At 37.6% G+C, this 22,354-nt stretch overlaps 1 protein-coding gene and 1 pseudogene across 6 annotated transcripts in view; one reads left to right on the forward strand and one right to left on the reverse strand.

Annotated features, from left to right (window-relative positions):
- Positions 1–22,354, reverse strand: part of TMEM232 (transmembrane protein 232) — a 145,364-nt gene that overhangs the window by 75,394 nt on the left and 47,616 nt on the right. For all 5 annotated transcript variants that reach the window (XM_084882807.1, XM_084882808.1, XM_084882809.1 and 2 more), the window contains 3 exons: positions 18,414–18,537; positions 16,833–17,082; positions 9,848–10,026 (listed from right to left, as the gene is read on the reverse strand). In XM_084882807.1, the coding sequence (XP_084738933.1) occupies positions 9,848–10,026; positions 16,833–17,082; positions 18,414–18,537 (553 nt within the window). The remainder of the gene's footprint in view (positions 1–9,847; positions 10,027–16,832; positions 17,083–18,413; positions 18,538–22,354) is intronic.
- Positions 2,734–4,273, forward strand: LOC311622075 (mortality factor 4-like protein 2; annotated as a pseudogene). The gene has a single exon. The product of its transcript is annotated as a mortality factor 4-like protein 2 (transcript).

Below are 22,354 nucleotides of genomic sequence, written 5' to 3' on the forward strand. Positions count from 1 at the left end.
CTCTGTGTATAATCTAAACTTTCCTCGAAGTCAACAGAAAATTTCTATAGAACAAAATTTGTGTTAAATAAAAAAGCAAAAAGGGCTTTGTATTTAATTTACATTAAATATGTTCTCGGATTAAATTTAGATTTAGATTAAATTTAACATGTTATAATAACAACGAAAAACCATAATATAAGAATTCTACAATGTTTATCCAATCTTTACTCAGGAAAGAGCTATTTTCTGTATTTTCCTATTTATGTTCAATAATGTTCATGACAGATTTTATATTACATCTTCTTTTGAGATATCTAAAGGCATATTTTTCTTGGCTGAAATTGGTAATAACAAATAAAAATATAAGTTCCAAAATGTCATGTATTATACTTTTTTATAATGTTCAGAATAGGTTTCTGTTAGGAATTCTCTCTCACAAATAAATTATATACTTCCTCCTTGCATTTAAGTTTTTATATTTTTTATTCAATTATAACTATCTTCATTCAGTTTATTACCAGTCACTAAGGATTCATTTTATATGCCTATTGATCTTTTTTGCACATGAACAACTAACTAAACCTCTTTAGGATTCCAAGATTAGGCTTGGTTCAATGAAATACTGTTTAAATATTAACGACTGCATATTTAGACAAAATTATTGTGGGGGGGAAAATGAGAACAATCCTATATAATAAAAGACTAATATGAAAATCTACCAAACAGCAGAATGACTGGTTGCTATGACGTGCACTGACCACCAGGAGGCAGATGCTAAACACAGGAGCTGCCCCCTGGTGATCAGTGCACTCCAACAGGGGAAGCACCGCTTAACCAGAAGCCAGACTCATGGCTGGCAAGCGTAGCAGCAGTGGCAGGAGCCTCTCCTGCCTCCATGGCAGTGCTAAGGATATCTGACTGATAGTTTAGGCTCCTGGACTGCAAGAGGGCACAGGCTGGGCTAAGGGACGACCTCCCTTCCCCCCTCCTCCCCCCCAAGTGCACAAATTTTGTGTACCAAGCCTCTATCTGATAATAAAGACTGAAAAAAAAATAAAGGATTAGAGCAATGAGGAAAATAGGAAAAGGAAGGTAAGTTAATATGGATTACTATAAAAGCCATTTAAGATGGGAAATAACATGCAAAAAAATTATTTAAAAACTAGAGGCCTAATGCACAAAATTTGTGCAAGGGGCTCAGCCCTTGCAGTCCTAGCCAGCCCTCACAGCCCCTTACAGCTCCGGCTGCCTCAGCCAGCCTTTGCAGCCCCCACCTTCATCCAGAAGGTTGTCCAGAATGTTGTCTGGACAGTCATTCAGCTGTTTAGTCTAATTTGCATATTAGCTCTATATTATACAGGATAGAGTGAAAATCATGCAAATAGGTAAGCACCAAAATATGAAATGAAGACTCAAGAAAGTCTCAAAATGCTGGAAAATCATTATTAAAATTTATAAAGAAAACATATTTTTCATGTTTTAGAAAAAGAACATAATCAGAAGTTCTCATTGAAATATATGTATTCTTAAAATATATTTTATTTTAATTATCTCTGGATATTTGAATCAGCATAAAATTATGTTTATACTCTTTCCAGTTGTGTATCTTGCTTATTAACTAAGTCAAAATCATGAAAAAAGCAGACAATTTGAAACAACAAATTAAACTGTGTCCAGGACACTTAGTACCAATTCTGATTTTGAGGACATTATTTAACTGCTCAAAGTCTGTGGTAGCAAAGAATTTTCAGTAATTACCACGGTTCACCCCAATGATAGAGACCCGCACCCACCTTGGTCTGGCGCTCCTGCTCACCCCATCCATCCCACTGCAGCTGACGCCCGCCCACCATGTTCAGTGCTCTGCTGCAAATGCCTGCCATGTTCTGCATGTGCCCCCTATTGGTCAGCACACGTCACAACTAGTTGTTTGGTGGTGTGCCATTCAATTTGCATATTAGGGTTTTATATATGTAGATACTTAGCAGTGTGCTTGGTGCATTATAAAAGCTCTACAAATATTTCATTATCTTAATATATTTGTTACATTGGAGTCCTGTTGATTAAGTATTTAAAAGGACTTTGCTGTTCCAAAAATACATCTCCCTTTCCACACTGTTTCCATTTATATCAAAAGAGGAGGCATATGTGAAGGAGGAAAGAGATAGGTACCGAGAGAAAAGAGACTAATAGTGTTGTTTGTTCTATTTTGCTGCTTTATAGAGTACATTCAAAGTATGGAAATATTGTTATGAATGAAAACAAATTTTATTTTAAAGATCTCACCATGAAATGTTAACCACAAAGTGCTTTCCCTGATGAGTACTCCAAATAAAGTCACCTATTCATTTTAGCTGTACATATTTCTTTTTGATATTTTAGGTCATATACCAGATGGCATAAAGCATTTATACATGATGACTTTTCCTAGGTGTGCCAACATATGCTGCTGAATTGCTTATACAGAAGAGCCTTGCTCATTGCAAGTCTCCCTGGAAGTATTTCAAACAAAGCACATCAATTAACATTTGTTTACTATGCCACTGTGAGTATATGGCATTTTTTATTTCTTTCCCAGATACTCAGGCAACAGTTGGGTTTATATTGCGTATGTCAGTTGAAGGGCTCATGTTTAGGAATCTATTTAGACCTGTTTTTCATTTAAAATCTATTAGATATCTCACCTCTCTTCTATCCTCTATCCATCAGATTTTACAAACAGACATAACAATAATTTAAAAACAGACTATGGCTGTTGGAGGGACGGTGGTGATCACACATCTGCTGCTGGGAAAAAGTGGATTTCCCATTTCAGGCCATTATCAGAAAAGCTAAGTTTGCTGCAGAGTAAGGATCAGAAGGCCTGATCCTGATTACAGAATCTTGGGTTGTCTCCCACCTCATCCTTCCATACCTTCTCAGAAGACCTGTAAAATTCCATCTAGGAAAGCACTACAAGTTCTTAGAAGACTAAGAAGAAAGGATTATTGGTTGAAATAAAAACAGGGTTGAATGAGTCCAAGAAAGCAGGGTTCTCAAACTCGTGGACAACAATCTGCAGAAGACAACTTCAAAAAACCAACTAGAAGCAATATGCAGAGAAGTAAGATGAGAGGGGCCTCATCAGAAAAGAAGACAGCTGTCCACAGCAGAAGAATCTGGAACCAGCCCTCCCAGGGAGATGGGGGGTCGCTTTGCAGAGAATCCCCCTTCTGCATCCGTGAGGAAGACCAGAAAGAACAAGCAGAAGACTCCTGGAAACGGGGACGGTGGTAGTACCAGCGAAGCCCCTCAGCCACCTCGGAAGAAAAGAGCCCGGGCTGATCCCACTGTTGAAAGTGAGGATGCATTTAAGAATAGAATGGAAGTTAAAGTGAAGATTCCTGAAGAATTAAAACCATGGCTTGTTGAGGACTGGGACTTAGTTACCAGGCAGAAGCAGCTGTTTCAACTCCCTGCTAAGAAAAATGTAAATGCCATGCTAGAAGAGTATGCAAGCGGCAAGAAATCACAGGGAAATGTCGACAATAAGGAATACGCAGTGAATGAAGTGGTTGCAGAAATAAAAGAATACTTCAATGTGATGTTGGGCACTCAGCTGCTCTACAAATTTGAGAGGCCCCAGTATGCTGAAATCCTCTTGGCTCACCCTGATGCGCCCATGTCCCAGGTTTATGGAGCACCACACCTACTGAGATTATTCGTAAGAATCGGGGCAATGCTGGCATATACACCCCTTGATGAGAAGATCCTCACATTATTGTTGGGCTATTTGCATGATTTCCTAAAATATCTGGCAAAGAATGCTGCATCTCTGTTTACTGCCAGTGATTACAAAGTAGCTTCGGCTGAGCACCACTGCAAAGCCCTGTGAGGGTCTTCTGACCACTCACTATCATATCTGGTATCTGTAAACACTCTTTTTGTTCTTAGTCTTTAACAGGGCTTATGTTTCAGTTTTTCTGTTTTGTTTTAAACAGAAAATAAAAGGAGGAGTACAGTTCCTTTTCTCGTTTCAAAGTTGCTACCAGTGTATGCAGTAATTAGACAAAAAAAGAAAAAAAAAAAGAAAAAAAGAAACATTCAGTAGAACATTTTCTTGCATAGTTGACAACATTGCTTGAATGCTGGTTGTTCTATCCCTTTGACACTACACAATTTTCTAATTATGTGTTAATGCTATGTGATAAAAATGCCCTGATTTCTAGTGCCAAAGCTTCAACTTAATGTATATACTTAAAAATCCATGCATTTGTGCTCTTTTTTTAATGGTGCTTGAAGTAAAACAGCCCATCCTTGTTGTTCCTTAGGCATTCTATCTTTGCTCAAATTGTTGAAGGATGGTGGTTTGTCTTATGGTTTTTGTATTTGAGTCTAATGCACTTTCTAACATGATAGAGGCAATGCATTATTGTGTAGCCACGGTTTCTAGAGAAGTTGATATTTTAGGAACTGTATTTCAGTTCTTAAATAAAATTTGTTTCTAAATTTCAAAGCAAAAAAAAATAAAAAATAAAAACATACAAGACATGGTAGCACATAATATAATTAGTAATGGGCTTACCAATGATATAGAAAAAATGACATATTTATTAATAGTACAAACTTTTATTTATTAAATCAAGTTTCATATAAATTGCATATTTATATATGCAATAACTTTTATATAAAACAAGAGTGAATTGTATCTTTTAATGTACCTAATAAAAATTAAACTTATTTCTTATATTAAATATGTACTGTGCCTAAATTAATATAACTGTTTCAGAAATTTCTCATTTAGATTTTCTCTGAGGAAAACTTGCCTTCACCATACATTTACTATTTAAAATGAATGAAAGCAGCCTTTAGATGTCTTCTCACTGAGCATTGAAAACTAATTAGCTGGTTATGCTTTTGCTTTTATTCTTTTATTCTCAGTGCTGATGCTTGAATAATGTCTTTACTTGGATCTAGCTTCTAAAAAATATTTGCAATGTCTGATTAACTGACTTATGAATATCAAATGTAGTTATCTATAGATATTTACTAAATTTCTGAAAAAGAAAAGACTACCTTATACCAAATTATTAGCCCTGGAAATATCCATATAAATAGAATCCTAATTATAGAAATGACAAATTTGAGTTGGTTTATTTACTTACAGAATAATCCATTTGAGATGTGAAGTCACATATAAAAATAGATTTTAAAAAAGCAGGAAATAATATAAATAATTGAAAATGTCATGAAAACAGAAAAAGAAACAAAAAGAAAACAATAAGACTGAGTGAGATGAATACATAGTGTTCTCTATTTCTGTTAGAAATTGGTCAAAACTTTGAATCTTTTTTTTTTAAGCTCCAGCAAATCGCTTATACAAAATCAGTAGTAAGGCTTGAAGAGTACATGAAACTGAGGAGGATTTAGTTCCTAAATCCTAATGAAGGTGATATTGGGTGATATCATGGTCATATCTATAATAGATATAATAACTGCTTTATTTCTATGTCTTTTTGTGCTCCTCAATTCAAAACCAAGGAACAAGCTGAAGCACAGCTGCATAAAGGAAAGTCCATGAAATCCAAAACAATTTGTTCAAGTAGACAGCTCTCTGATGATCTTTTTCCATGAAAAAAATAACTTAGAATATAGAGAAAAACGGATAGTCTTCATCAGAGCACAGCTGGAGCAGGGTTCAGCACTGTGGCTCTGAGTTGTTCAGAGTTGATATATTCCTCGAGGATACCTATGTAATACCTTAATCAATAAAGAAATTAAAAATAAATAAATAAATAAATAAATAAATTCTTCCCGACTGTGTCAGGGCAGGTCCTTCTCAAACTCTGCCCACTGTACTAACTGTTGGGAAGTTAGTCCAAGTTCCTCCTTTATCCTCTACTCACTAGTTATAGGTGCCGGGTCCCAGCCCCTCTACCTGGGGCTAGACCTCCAAGGATACTGAATTTTAGAGAAGCCACGAGAGATTGTTAGTGTGTAAGAATGAGTCTTTATTGCAGACACCATATAGCCATCAGGCAAAACAACTCCTTCACAGCAAATTCTGTGCAGGCAGGCAGCCGGATACTGGCTGGTTAACATGTACATCTTTCTCACAAAGCAGCATTAGTCTCTGAACCCACAGCTATTATCTAAGCAGCTACAAGCTGCCCTCTAGACTCACCACCTCACATCATAGTGGACCTAAGATATCTGCCTCAGCAGCTTCTCTAGCCTCTTTGGCTCAGCAGGTTCTCCTATATCTCCTGCCCAGCATACTGGCTACTCTCTATAGCCTCATACAGTAACTACCTCCAAGCTTCTCTCTTAGCTCCAACTCTCCAGCTTCATCTTAGTGCTCCTCTCCTCCCTTTGACTGGTCAATGACATGTATTATACTCTTTAGACAAAGAAGGCCGCATGCCAATAATAACAACATTCATTTTGGCTACAGAAGAGCACAGTGACAGTGAGATCGCTGTGCACCTGCACATAGTCCTTGGATCTGTATATGGTATCTTAGCCTTGAACATTCTGATTATAAGTCCCAGGCTTAGAGTGGCTTTGACTATCCGATGCACTCTAAACAGGGTCCCCACAGCATTCCATATTCTAAATCAAACTTATGATTAAAAAGCAGAGTTGGGGTAGAAATCCAAGATGGCAGCGTAGGTAAACATCTAAACTACTGCCGTGCACAACAATTTCAAAACTACAATTAAAAGACAAAATGCCTACCACCCAGAACCATGGGAAAGCTGGCTGAGTGGAAGTTATACAACTAGATGGAAAGAGAAAAGAGCAGTTAGGGCACAAGCACTGAAAAACTGAGGTACGGGGGTGCGTGCACAATACAGGCTGGCGGTGGATCCGGGTTGTCGGCGGATCCTGCTGGTGGCAACCATTGCTTTCTTCAACCCAAAGAGAGACAAGTTCCCAATTTCTCTGAAATCCAATTTCTGGGGAGAAGCTGGACTGTCTGCCATTGGATCAAAAAGTGACAGTGGCTTGCTTACAGAGCTGCACATAGAATAAATGTTTGCTGTTTTGGGATGCAAGACACGGGAACGTGGCTGGAGAAGCAGAGATGGTTTACTGGCAGCCATTGCCATTTGCCACACCCTAGTCTAGTGACGCCCTGAGACTCTGCCCCTCACAATCTACAAACACACCTAGGCTCCAAGCAGCGGCTTTTACATATGAATGGCCTTCTCTATTGCAATTTAACCTAGCAAACTTGCAACCCGCTGCAGACAGCTCCAAAACCTCCAAGCTCCAAACAGGGAGAAGAGGACTGTGGTTCTCACTATAGCTCCTGCAGGGTGGCCTCAGAGAGTAGCTGAACTGCACCCCATTGGAGATCCAGAAGCCAGTGTACTAAGTGGTCATTGTGAGGCACCAGATTTCAACTCCTCACATCCATAAGTTACACATTCGGGAGGAGGACTCAGTGAGCACCAAAGTCCCATGGAAATAAGGCCAGCCCCATAAGTGTGTCTCCAGCGCAGCAGTTCTTCCATTATAGACACAGAGGGTCCTCACAGCCAATTGGCCTAGAGATCAATTCCTCCCAGTGTACCAACAGCAATCAAGGTTTAACTACACCAAGACTTTGCACTCAGCCCACAAAGGGGTGTACCAAGAGTAACTACCTCGGGTGATGGGGGAAGCTGAGCTACTGGCCCCTATAGGTCACCTACCACACAAAGCCACTCCATCAACACAGGGAGGCAACCACAATGCAGAGACACAGAAGCATGTCACAAATGTGAGATATGGAGGAAAGTAAAATACTGGATGACACAGAGTTCAGAACATAAGGTTATGCAAGAATCTTCTAAAAACCACTGAGAAACTTGAAGACACCTTTAAGAACCTTAATGAGAATGAAAAGAAAAAAAAAAAAAGGAAAAGGACCAGTCAGAAATTAAGCATACACTGTCTGAAATAAAGAATATACACAAACTCAACTGTAGACCAACGTACCCCAAGAGTCAAACCAAAGATCTGGAATATGAGGGAGCAAAAAACACCCAACCAGAGAGAAAGAAAGAAAGAAAGAAGAATCCAAAAGTATGAGGATAGTATAAGGAGCCTATGGGACAACTTCAAGCATATCAACATCTGGAATTTTGGGGTGCCAGAAGAAGAGAAAAAGCAGGATATTGAAAGCCTATTGGAAGAAATAATGACAGAAAACTTTCCCTACCTGGTGAAAGAAATAGACTTACAAGTCCAGGAAGTGCACAGAACCCCAAACAAGAGGAATCCAAAGAGGACCATACCAAAACACATCATAATTAAAATGCCAAGGGCAAAAGACAAAGAATCATGAAAGCAGCAAGAGAAAAACAGTTAGTTACCTACAAGGGAGTATCCATAGGACTGTCAACTGATTTCTCAACAGAAACTATGCAGGCCAGAAGGGAATGGCAAGAAATATTCAAAGTGATGAACAGCAAGAATCTACAACCAAGATTACTCTACTCAGCAAAGCTATCATTCAGAATTGAAGGTCAGATAAAGAGCTTCATAGATAAGAAAAAGCTAAAGGAGTTCATCACCGCCAAACCAGGATTATATGAAATGCTGAAGGGTATTCTTTAAGAAGAGGAAGAAGAAGAAAAAGGTAAAGGTAAAAATTATGAACAACAAAAAGACATCAAATACATACCTACCAACAGGTGAATCTAAAAATCAAGTGAATAAAAAATCTGAAGAACACAATGGACTGGTGAATATAATAGAATCAGGGACATAGAAAGAGAGTGGACAATTCTCAGGGGAAAAGGGATCTGAAGGGTGGGGGAAGAGATTGGACAAAAATCTTACACCTATGGATGAAGATTAAGACTGTGGTGGGGGGTAAGGACATGGGGTGGGGTGGGAAATCAGGTGGAGGGAAGCTAGCGGGGGGGAAAGAGGAACATCTGTAATAATCTGAATAAAGATTTATTATTTTAAAAAAGCAGAGTTGAATTTTGTTTTCTACTAAAAATGTAGAATATAGCTACTCTGTGTAGCCAACAACCCATCCATATGCTTTGATGGTCAATAGGCAGAGTGGATTCCTTATTCGTTATTTTCATTTAACATTAATTAATACTCATAATTATTATTGGAAAACAGGGCATTGAGAGCATTAGAATAATTGCATCTATGAAAGCTAGAAAGAACCAGAAATATTTAGTGATAGTGGGGAGAAAAGTGTGTGTAAAGATAACAAATTACCCTGGCTCAAAAATAATACACAGAGAAGAAAAATATCATTTGGCATAGTTTTGAAATATAGTTACCATATGGACAAAGCATCACTAGAAAATAATATTTGTATTTTATGAAAATATATAGCTAATTTCATAATTACTTTTATGTCATTCAAATAGTACTAGGAAAAAAAAACAAACAAGAACTTGTACAATACATTTTTAACTTTAAAGAAAATTATTTTAGTGTTATTGTGTCCAGATTTGCAATTTATATTGTCTAATTCTGGAAAGAAAAAGTACATACATATAAATAAGAAAACTAAATAATTTACTATCCAAATGGAGACTCTTTTGAAAGTGAATTAATTCACTACTAATAAGGAAGCTGGAAAATTAGGCACAGACCTTCACAATTGGAATGCATGGTAAATGCTTTTCAAAGGCACAAGCCCAAAGTAACATAATTACTATTCCTAAAAATCAACTCCTCTTCAAAATATTTAATTAGAAGATTGCCTACCCTCTTAACTAAAAATAGTTCAACATTAAAATTTAAAAATCATGTTCTCAACTGTGTCACTGACGCTCATTGAATGTGGATATTTCTTTCTCCTTAAAAAAGACAAATGCTCCCTGATGATAGAAATACCCATTGACTCCCCAGAGTTTTATCTTACCTCAGCTATATTTATTGCATTTTGGATCCGCTCATCTTTTTCATGATTCTTCGTTCTCCGTAATGTTTGCCACATGAGGTTTCTAAGACCATCCTGTTCCTCATCTCCTCGAAGTTCCCATGACATTTTCACAAGGTTGTACACTAAGCCGTAGTACCCAATCCATATGACTTCATCACCTGTTTAAAAAGAAATAATCTGCCCTAACCAGTTTGGCTCATTGGATAGAGCATTGGCCTGTGGACTGAAGGGTCCTGGGTTCGATTCTGGACAGGGGCAGGTACCTTGTTGCAGACTGCTCTCTGGTTCGGGCCCTGGTAGGGGTGCATGCAGGAGGCAACCAATCGATGTGTTTCTCTCACATCAATATTTCTGTCTTTCCTCTCTCTTCTACTCTAAAAATCAATGGAAAAATATCCCCTGATGAGGATTAAAAATATATATATTGTTTGAGAAGACAATAATTTTATTCATCATACTAATGTAGAAAAAGAATGAACCGATTTTCTGAGCTTTTCAGTCTTCAGTGCTTTTACTTCTTTAATTTAAAAAAATTACATATTCTTTTAAAATTGCTAACTGTATAAAAAAAAAAAATGAACTGCACCTCACCTCACTAATATCAAACCTCAAAGTTAAGCTTCAAATATCAAATTTCAAAGTTAAACAGGTAAATTGTAAACTAGGTACTAAAAAAATCTTTTGAATTCAAGTAAAGAGGAATTTGTTCAAGGCAATATGAATACTTAGACCACCATGGTGAATTTTTATAATAAACTAGAGGCCTAGTACACAAAATCCATGCATGGGGGGTGTGTCCCTTAGGCCAGCCTGCACTCTCTCCAATTTGGGACATCCCTCTCACAATCCAGGACTGCTGGTTCCCAACCACTCACCTGCCTGCCTGTTCATTGCCCCTAACTGCTTCTGCCTACTGGCCTCATCACCCCTAACCAATCCCTTGCCAGCCTGATTGATGCCTAACTGCTCCTCTGCTACCCCAATTGTCCCTAACTGTCCTCCCCTGCAGGCCTTGTCACCCCCAACTGCCCTCCCCTGCTGGCCCAGTCACCCCTAACGGCCCTCCCCTGCCAGGCTGGTCACCCCTAACTGTCCTCCCCTGCAGGCTTGCTTGCCCCCAAGTGCCCTCCCCTGTAGGCCTGCCCCCCTCCCACTGCCCTTCCCTGTAGGCCTGGTCACCCCCAACTGCTTCCCCTTCAGGCCTGGTCCTCCCCAACTGCCCTCCCTGCAGACCCAGTCCCCCACAATTGCCTTCCCTCCCCTGCCAGCTTGGTCCCCACCCCCTCAACTGCCCTTCCTGCTGGCCTAATCATCCCTAATTGCCTTCCCCTGAGGGCCTGGTTTCCCATAACTGCCCTCCCCTGCAGGTCTGGTTTCCCCCAACTGCCCTCCCCTGCAAACCTGCCCCCCCACAACTATCCTCTCTTATATACCTGATCCTCCCCAACTGCCCTTCCCTGAAGGTCTGGTCACTCCCAACTGTCTTCCCCTGCAGGCCTGGTCACCCAGAACTGATCACCCCTGAAGGCCTGGGTCCCCCATAATTACCCTCCCCTGCAGGCCTGATTGCCCCCAACTGCCCTCCCTTTAAGGCCAGGGTCCCCCCTTCCCCCCACCCCCACAACTTCCCTCCCCTGCTGGCCTGTTTACCCCCAACTACTCTCCCCTGATGGCCATCTTGTGGCAGCCATCTTATGTGTTGGAGTGATGGTCAATTTGAATATTATCTCTTTATTATATAGTATCAGAAGACAGGAGAAAAATCATTGGTTGTTATAGGAATGACCAAAATCTATGAAACATAGCATTTGAACCAAGAAGAAAACTTTGAAAACAATGTGAGCAGCAAATGAAAATTTCTGATCTAATTATAGGTTGTAAGATTTTTTTTTTCTAATAACAGATACAAAGTTTATTGAAATAATGGAAAGAAAATAATGAATCCAGAAAAGACAGTCTAAGACATTTCTAAAACTTAAATACCAATTAGCAATTTATATAAATTATGCAGTTATACTTTTTAAATATGCATTTCTCTTACAGAAAAAAAGAAGTTTCTCTTTATTCTTTACTTTGATGGTATATTACTATGTAATACTATTTAGAAAAAGAGAATTCTAATTTAGGTAGTGAAGGGATAAATAAATTTGGAAAATGAAATAATAGAGTTTTAAAGGGAATATGAACTTAATTAGCCATGATAATAGTGAGTACAACTGAAGTGGGGAAGAGAGCAAGAGGAAGAAAAGGTTCATAAATGGAGATGGAAGAGTTTTAAAGCTAAATAAATTCTTTATTGTACTTTCACCCCAAATTTTGGTGTAGCCCATGTGATATTGGAACTCCTCAATGCCCTTCTTGAAAAGTCACAATTCTCAACTTTCCTTAATTCAATCTATTAATAGAATTTTATGATTCAGGCTAACAATCATCATCACTATTATTATAAATATAATACTTGGGCATACCTACTAGATGCCCTTATTCTAGTCCACATTACAATCCTGCTATGTAGTCCATATTATACTTAGAATAACAGAAGAGAATGTGAGCTTCAAGTTGGTTTGAAAGTTCCTACCTTTGCGCAGTCAGGTGAAGACTGATCTAATTGTGTCCCATGCAGCCCAGCCTCTCCAGTTTAAATAAGTAATTTTCTTTCCAATCCCCACCTTCTATGCCATTCACATGAAAGAAAGAGACTAGAAGGTAGGAGGAGGAAGCAGAAGAGAAAATATGTACAAATTTTGGAAATGGAAGACAACGTATGTCCAGCTTCCAAACTTAAGACACCTTCCACCTTTTCTGTTGTCTCATACTATAGAAGAGAAAGTATAAACTGCAAATATGAGGATATAATTAAGTAGCCAAATCTCTTTTTATTTTAATTTACTAGGATAACACTGGTTAATAAAACTATATAGGTTTCAAGTATAAAATGCTATAATTCATCAACTGTATACTGTACAATGTGAAATTAAACTAACAAACAAAATAAAAACAGATTCATACATACAGCAAACAGGTTGACAGCCATCAGAGGGGAGGGAGATTGGGGGGTTAGGTGAAAAAGATGAAGGGATTAAGCAAAAACAATAACAACAACAATAAACTCATAGACAGACAACAATATGGTGGTTATCAGAGAGAAAGGGGGTTGGAGAGATAAAATAGTATAAAGGTAAAACAGGATAAAGGGAGGATAAATGGTGACGGAAGGAGACCTGACTTTGGGTGGTGGTCAATATTTTAAAAATACAATTTTCACTCATAAACACTTAGTTAAAACTAGTATACTGCTATGTTTGAAGTTATATAGAGAGAATGATGTCAGCAAATAGGTGGAATAGAAAGCTCCCCCATCCTCATCCTCTCCCAGAAATATAATTTGGCAGTCACCCAATAGCAAATATGCTTTTTGGCAAAACCTTGGGATCCAGGTAGGAGGTTGGGAAACACCAGGGGAAGCCAAGTCTGAGGAGGGCCACTTTGATAAGGCATGTTTGGATCCAGGTATCAGGCCTGACGCCAGTGATGTAGTCCCAGCTGTGGACATGGAAGTACCCTGACTCCTGTGAACTCAACTTCAGCCCTGCTTGTCCACAGTCTGCCACTAACCCTATCCACCAAACGATCCAGGAGCACCCATGCCTGTTGGTGCTCTTGGTAAGTCGACACTGACTGTGGACACCGAAGCAGCTCTGTGACCTGACCCAGCTTCACTCTACCATAATCCAGAGGCAGCCTGTCTACCCAGGAACCCACCCATAAAGAACCCACCCTTGGACCTGGCAGGAAGAGGCTCAGGTACCTGGTGGGAGCCAAATCCATTTGCACTCCTGGTAACAGACATGAGATCTGCAGACCCAGAAACAGTCCCATAACCAGGCACCAGACTAGTTCAACCACAGTCCTGGAGGTGGTCCCATCTTCTCAGGGACCCAGCAAGGACCAAGCTCACTCATGCCCACTGACTCCCAGCAGAGAGATTGATATAAGGAGAGAGAAAGAAAAGGAATATAATGAGGATCTCATATTGAGCTGTAGTGGAGTTCATATTAAAAATGGGAAAGGTAAAACAAGTACAAATAAATGGAATCAGATTAAATGGTACACGTTTGAGCAAAATAGTATTGTTATAGTTATTCAATAAAATACTATTCAAGCAATAAACTGGGAGTTTTGTGGGGTATTTCAGCTCTTTTCTGTGATGAGCAGCAGAAGATTGGAGATTAAAGGAGAAACCTAAGACTTTGTGGAGAAGATCTGAGACTTCTTTGGAAAAGGAAGAAATGAAATGTAAAGGAAAAACACATTTTTAAGCTCAGAAATTTGAAATAATAATGAGATCACTTGCAAAAATTGAATTATGTAGTAGAAGAGCCTATCTGGAAAGAAAGAAGACAAATATTATTTGGAAATTGTGACATAGTAGAGTGTGAGGGAAATCTAATTTTTAGTGTCCTGTAGCTCATCATAAAATTATAGCTAATTTTCAAGTAAAATAGCAAAGTGAAAGTATGGATTTGTAACTAGAAAAAAATAAGGCTTGAACTAAATATGAATAAAGAAATAATATGAGTATTTAATAACTGAAGAATTCTGAAACTCTGAAATAAAGGGTTTTGAACAATATGATAAGTAAAATATGCTGTGGATATTAACCAATTTATAAATTTATTTATAGGCTTCCAAATCCTTTACATTGAAAAGAATAAAAATATATCCAAACCACTTTCCTTCATATACTTTATTTTTTATGGAGGAACAATATTTTATAACCCTACAGTATTCAAATCATTGAACAGAATATGGTTTGCTTTTAGACTCCACAAGACCAGTGATGAGCCCATAAAGTATATTCTGAGAACTGTTCTCAAAACTCAAAAAAATTTTAAAATGCCATTGATTTTAAAAGTGAGCAGTTCACCTGTTGATTATGAATAAAATTTGGTGGAAGAATCTATTACATCCAATTGACTGACAGTTAACAAAGAAAAAAAAACATTCTAAAAACAGATGGGATGTGTTACAGCTGTCATAAAAGGTAGAATGCATTCTAACATGCACATCTAGACATTTGCCTAGAAGCATGCCTGCTATGAAACTCTTCATCCAGGGACCAAGCTGTGGCATAAAGCACTCTTCTGTTCTGCTTTGAGTGACCCTGTGGCAGCTATCAAAGATGTCACTTTAAATATACTGAGAGAAAATGTGTCTCTTTGCAGCTAAGCAGAGCAGACAGTAACAAAGCTGAACCAAAATAAAATTCTTAGTAAATCTTGAAAATTTATCAAGAAATAGTGATGTTTGAAAACCAATATTATGATCCTTTTTGTTGTAGTTCTATTTTAGTGTTTGAACTCCTTGGAAGCCTTTAATTTCCAGTCTAGATATTTACCTTTCACCTGTGATTATAAAATATGAATATTTCTATTTATTTAAATGAGTATAAATAAGTACATACAGCCTTTATAATTTTGACAAATCTAATTTGACACCACAAATTCAAATGTATTACTGAAAGGTAACTTTAATGTAAGATGTTGTTTAAAACACTGTCTTTATGAAATGCCATGATGTATAGAGTGGAAGGAACTATCAATGCCAAGAAACCAATGGTCAAGCACCAGTCAGTAAGCCAGGCATTTAACAAGTATTTAATAAGTCAATGCTATGTGGCAACTGCTGTTCTATATACACACAAAAAAAGTTCCCAGCCATTGTGGTTCTAGTGATTGAACACATGTGAAAGATTTTCAACTTGCCTGTCCTATTTGGTTCCCGGTCAGGGTATGTGCTCAGGTTGCTGGCTCCATCCCCAGTAGGGGTGTGCAGGAGGCAGCCAATTGATATCTCTCATCATTGATGTTTCTATCTCTCTCTCCCTCTCCCCTCCTCTCTGAGATCAATGAAAAAAAATACATTTTTTAAAAAGAAAAAGACAATGTTATTACTTTCATGACACAATATCTAGTTAAGAAAGTAAACAGAACAATATCAGTTCATGAGTTTTAAAAAATAATAGGAGATGGTAATGTGACCAACAATGCCTAGGAGAAGAAAACTACTATGGATGTAGAAAGACCTCTATGAGAAGATTGATATTCAAGCTCAGATATGATGAAAACTAACCATCCAAGGAAATGGGGAAAACTGTACCCAGCATAGGGGATAGAAAATGCAAGGTTTTTGGAACTAAAATATTGTGATAGTGTAGAGAAGCAAAAATCTTGCAGTTATATTTTAAATTTAGTGATTTGTTTAATTACATAATAAATCCAGTACAACTAATTGATCATCTACTATATGCCACACACTATACTATCTGCTGGGTTAAATATAAATATAATTCAGACATGATTCTCCATCTTAATTATCTCATAATTTAATGGAAGTGAGAATCATATACATAACAGGCCATAATGATACCTACTACAATCATACTCATAAAGAAAAGTTTTAGTCAAACTAAAAGGACACTTTTGAATGTATATTGTCCCTATAGTATCATTTTAAAAATAAAAGTATTTTATTTTTATAGCTCCCATAAACAACATTAGCAAAATAGCCTTTAGTCTTGAGACATCAATGTGAAGAATGTACTAAATTACGTGACATATTGAAGAGAAATTTTCCGGGTGGGAAAAGAACAAGAGAATCAGTAGAGAATATAGATGAGAAATCCTTATGTGAAAAAGAATAAAAGAAACTTATGTACATTTCATAAGTTTTCCCAGATCAACTTTTGTTTTCAAGGAATATAATTTGAATCATAAATCAATTGACTCCATATTTCAGTTGTTTTTAAATTATTGATAAAAAATTTCCATTTTATAAAATATTATTCCTAAATTTATAGAAACCCCTACTGAATTTAAAATTATTTCCAACTTTAAAATGCTAACATTTTGTGAAAGGAAGACATTTTTAAAATATTTATCGAATTGAAAAATAATTTACTTACAATCATGTGAAATTTTTGAAGAGAAATAGTCCAAAAGACCTAAAAAACTTGTTTCCTTCAGTTCTGGCTGTTGTTCTGATTTGTCCAGTGGCAAAATATATTTTTTTGAATTTTTACAGTCACAGAAACCAATAAAAGCAGCTTTTCTCAAATTAGAAATGGCTGCATACAAACAGATTTCTGTAAGAATTGTTATATAGATGTAGACAATAATCCAGGCCCAGGAAAAATCAACAGAGCCATTTTCTTTCTAAAATAAGAAAATAGCTGTAAGATAATCCAAACTTATTCTGTCATAACAAGAACTATATACTGTATTTATAAGAAATATCTTTAAATTTTATAGAGTTGTTAAATTTATATAATCTAATATTTCTAAATGTACTTATTAAAAGGCAGATTTTACATGGATAAATTGCATAAAATCTAATTCAAAGAATATGAAACACAAGCAGCTAACTAGTATATGCAGAACTTTTCAACTTCATTTTCAATCAATGGAATGTAAATTAATCCAATGAGATTCTATTTTCCATATATTTTAAAAGAATATTTTTATGTAAAGCTCACTTCTAAATTTTGGTCCTGAATAGACAAGATTCTCTGGAGCATGTGCTTATCAAATCTTAAGATAATTTAAGATACATGAATCTGACTTTGCTCAGAAAGGAAATTAAATGAGTCATATCAGAAAAAAATAAACAAAACCATGGCACATTTACACATTTTTCATAGGAAAGGAACATATTTTCAGAAAAGGAATTTAAACATTTACCCTAAAAATGTAAAAATGTAATTTATTAAACTATTCTAAAGAAATCATCATACATAAAATCTTTATTTGCACGAGAATCTGTTTAACATCATTTGTAATTAACTGTGATTAATTATAAACAAACTCAATGATTAACAATAAATTAAATGATTACATCCCCACTAAAATGTAAATTTTAATAAAATCTAATAACAATAAAAATGTTTTAAAGTCCAAGCTGGTTTTGCTCAGTAGATAGAGCATCAGCCTGTGGACCAAAGGGTCCCAAGTTTTATTCATGTCGAGGGCACGTATCTTGGTTGCAGGCTCCTCCCTGGTCAGGCCCTGATCAGGGCTCACAAGAGGCAACCAATCTATGTGTTTCTCTCATATCGATGTTTCTGTCTGTCTTTCCCTCTCTCTTCCACTCTCCCTTAAAATCAATGTAAACTATCCTAGGGTAAGGATTAACCACAACAAAAAATGTTTTAGATACATTTTAAATATTTTTAAAGGAGAAACTAAATCATGTATAACTATATGATTTTGAGTTTGTTAATAAAATTTAAAATCCTTTTCATGTATGTGTGTGTATGTGTCAAGACATATAATCTATTTCTATAGCTCTATTTCTATCTACATCTATATTTATCAATCCATACTGAGATATATGGTAAATAAGAATTTAGTTTTATATTTAATTAAAATTATTTCAAAGTTATGCTCATTATAAGTCATAATATAGTATACAATTTTTTAAACAGTGCCAAAATTTATTGTTTCTATTTGTCTTTTTTGTACACCAAAATTAATAAGTATACTGTTACCTGATTCTGAACAGACATAATGCTTAAAAGAAAATCTTTCATTATGTCCATTAAAGTTTTCAAGCAGGCCATGTTTAATTTGGCAGCCTCCCCAAGGACCATCAAAGCCAGTACAGAATCCAACCTAAAAATGTTATTAACAAAACACAGACTTTAATGTACAATAATAAAGTTTTTAATGAAAAAAAGTATTTGGCCAGAGAGAGGAATATCCTGGATTGCAAGATACATTACTTTCAATAAAGACTAGTATCGCTTCACAAATATAATATTCAACTACAAATAAATTATAATTACAAAAGAACAAATATTGGTTCATACTGGTTATAATAAAAATCTGCAAGAAAGAGCTACATTTTAGCCAACCAAGAAATGAATAATACTTAAGAACTTAGGAATTGCAAATACTACTGTTAAATGGTTGACAGTGAGTAGAAAAACTAGATACAATTTACATAGATAAATCAACGTAATTTTATAAATATGATCCAAACATAAATGTAATATATAAAACATAAATACATAAATAATTCTATAAGGAGAAGATAGACATTTTAAATAATGATTTAACCATAATGTTATCAGAAACTCAGGTTTAGCACAGCCAGCATGGCTCAGTGGTTGAGCATCGACCTATGAACTAGGCAGTCACAGTTTGATTCCCAGTCAGGACATATGCTGAGATTGGGGGCTTGATCCCCAATGTGGGGCATGCAGGAGGAAGCCAATCAATGCTTCTTTCTCATCATTGATGTTGCTATTTCTCCCTCCCTTTCCCTTCCCCTCAGAAGTCATTAAAAAATATATATATTAAAAAAAGAAAAGAGAAACTCAAATTTAGATTAAGAGGCCAGAAAGGGAGGACTAATATAAATAAACTAGAGGCCTGGTGCATGAGATTCATGCACTCAGAGGTGTGGGGAGGGCCCTCAGCCTGGGTTGCGCCCTCTCAGGAGGAGTGAGCCTAAGCCTACAGTTGGACATCCTTAGTGCTGCTGTGGAGGTGGGAGAGGTTACCACCACTGCTACTGTGCTCGCCAGCCTTGAGCCTGGCTTCTGGCTGAGAGGTGCTCCCCCTGTGGGAGCACACTGACTACCAGGGGCAGCTCCTGCATTAAGCATCTGCCCCCTGGTGGTCAATGTGCATCATAGTGACTGGTCATTCTGCAGTTCAATCTATTTGCATATTAGAGTTTTATTATATAGGATTAGTCTCAATCTTCATTGAACATGGAGAAGAGGGCAGTTAGCATTTCATTGGGGAAAACTAGTTTAAAGACTGTATTTATTTTGCCAATGCTTGATTTTTGATACCCAGAAGAGATGGACTATATGAAAAGCCAAGCTTTAGCAAGTCTGCTAAAAGGGTTCCTTCTCCTGCTTACAGAATTTCATTTTTGAAGCTCCAGAGAACAATGTGGAGCAGAATATAGGCAATGACTTCTGTTTCATCAGAGAAGGTATAGGTAGGCCATTGATTGTTTTCTTCCATTCAGCCCTACCAGGCACTTCTCTAATTGTGTTGGTGGTAATTAATTATAGTAGCAGGAACTCTTTGTTCTTTTGTTAAAATCTCGTCAAGTTGTGAGACCCTAATTTGGTCTGCAACACCTATGCCAGGAAAAAAACAGTTCTTATTAAATAGTTTTAAGTAGGAGAATGGTATAATCACATTTATGTTGCAGCCCTGGCAGCAGAGACTAACAAATTATGGAGAAGAAAACTTAAGGAAAAGAAATCAATTAATAAGCTATAAGAATCTATCTAATAAAGAGGGAATACGCTAATTGGCCATCATGCCCTCACAGATAGCGGTGACAACAGCCAATAAAGAGAGAATATGCTAATTGACTGCCACACCCTCAAAGATGGCAGTGCCCACAGCCACAAGATGGTGGCGTCCAGTCCCCTCAGCCCTGCCAGGGTGGCAGGTGCCTGGCACAGCCGGGCCCACACCTAGGCAGGCCTGGCCACTCTGCATGCCTGCCTTTGGAGTCCCCCAGTTCCCTCAGCCTCCCAGCTGCCCAGGGCCAGCCCGAGGCACAGGTAAGCCTCGGATATTGGGCGCCCAGCCACCCAGGGCTAGCCCAAGGCACAGAAAAACCTCAGATGGTGACTGCCCAGCTGGCCAGGGCCGCCCAAGGCTTAGGTAAACAGGACCAGCCAAGGTCTGTGCTGCTGGCAGTGGCAGCAGCAGAGGTGTGATGGGGGCGTCGCCTTCCCCTGATCACCGGGCCGCCTCCCACCCCTGAGGGCTCCCGGACTATGAGAATTTTCATGCACTAGGACTCTAGTGAGAAAATAATGGCCCAAACCAAGATTGTGACAGTGGCAGTAGAGAGCAGGAGATAGTTCTGAAATGTAGTGGGTAAGCTGCCTAATTTGGTTAACTTGAGCAGAAGATATGTGTCAGGTACGGTGACAGAAATTCTTTAGGCAAGACTCTATCTGGAAAGAATTAATTCATATGTGAACTAGCATGAAATGAAATATTAGGGGATAATGAATGTATCAAAAGTGTTTTCATATTACTTACCTTCTTTAAATATCCCTAAAGTCCTTTCGGAATGACTATTATTTCTATTTAACTGCTAAACAGACTGTTCAGAAGGGTTATGTGACATTCAAAATTAGGCAGCAAGAGACAGGACTAAAACTCAGGTCTACTAATCTAAGGTTAACTTTTTTTTCACTGTACTATAATGCAGCAAAGTATAATTGATATATTTACCCTAGATACAGATTAAATATTTATATTTAGCTCAGAGGATCAAAGGATTAATAACAAATCCAGGAAATAAATGAGAAAAGTGGACCTACATTGGCATCTCAGCTCATGAATAATGAGAAACATTATTAATGAAAACTTTGTTTGAATGCTGTTAGACTGTCACATAAACATTATAATAATCACTGAGGATCATAAAGACAGACAATGTGGATATCAGTTATCTAGCCAGAAGTAAAAGGCTTCTTTTGCCCATACAAAACAGTTGATTCTTTGATCTATTCATGTCGATGCAAACACAAATACTGTACATCTGAAAAACACTCGCTATGTCAATATAATTTAAATTGTCAAGCTTTTTTTTTTTTTTTTTTTTTGGAATACATGCATGGGGGGTATTTTGCTTTTGGAGATATAATTTTATGTTATACTGCTCTACTGAAATGTCATGCTGAATTTCTCAGTAATCTTCATTGGCTAATAATCCAATTATAAACACAATTCATTATTTTCATGTTAGATCAGAAAGTCCTTTGTGCTGGTTTGAGGTATCTCCCCAGAGCAAATAGGGCAGTTTATAAAAGGCCAACCCACAAGGGAGCATTGAGAGGATGATGTGTCATTTAAAGTTTAACCATATTAAATGGAAATCTGCTTTATAGCAAGCTACTTCTCTGCAGTTCAGGGCCACTAAACTTCCAAGGTAAAGGTCGGTGCATGGCAGCTGGGATGGGCTCACAGATTCTCCTTTTCTCTACTTCTTCACCCTGATTTATAATTTACTAGTGGCCTGGTTCACTAAATTCATGCATGGGGGGGGGGGGGAGTCCCTCAGCCCAGCCTGCAACCTTTCTAACCCCTGGCTCCTAACCACTCACCTGCCTGCCTGCCTGATTTCCCCTAACCCTTCTGCCTGCCTGCCTGATTGCCTCTAACCTCTCTGCCTGATAGCCTCTCTCTGCCTGCCTGCCTGATCACCCCCAACTGCCCTCCCCTGACAACCTGGTTGCTCCCAACTCCCCTCACCTGCTGGCCTGATCTCACCCCCAAATGCCCTCTCCTGCTGGCCTGATTGCCCCTAATGGCTTCTGCCTCCGCCCCTACCACCATGACTTGTCCAGAAGGAAGTTGGACATCCAGAAGAGGGCTGGTCAACCTGAACTAATTAGCATATTACCCTTGAAGTAGTATAAATAGGTTATATAGGATAGGA

This window comes from Pipistrellus hanaki, assembly GCF_964339955.1.
Source record: "Pipistrellus hanaki genome assembly, chromosome: 4".
NCBI lineage: Eukaryota > Metazoa > Chordata > Mammalia > Chiroptera > Vespertilionidae > Pipistrellus > Pipistrellus hanaki.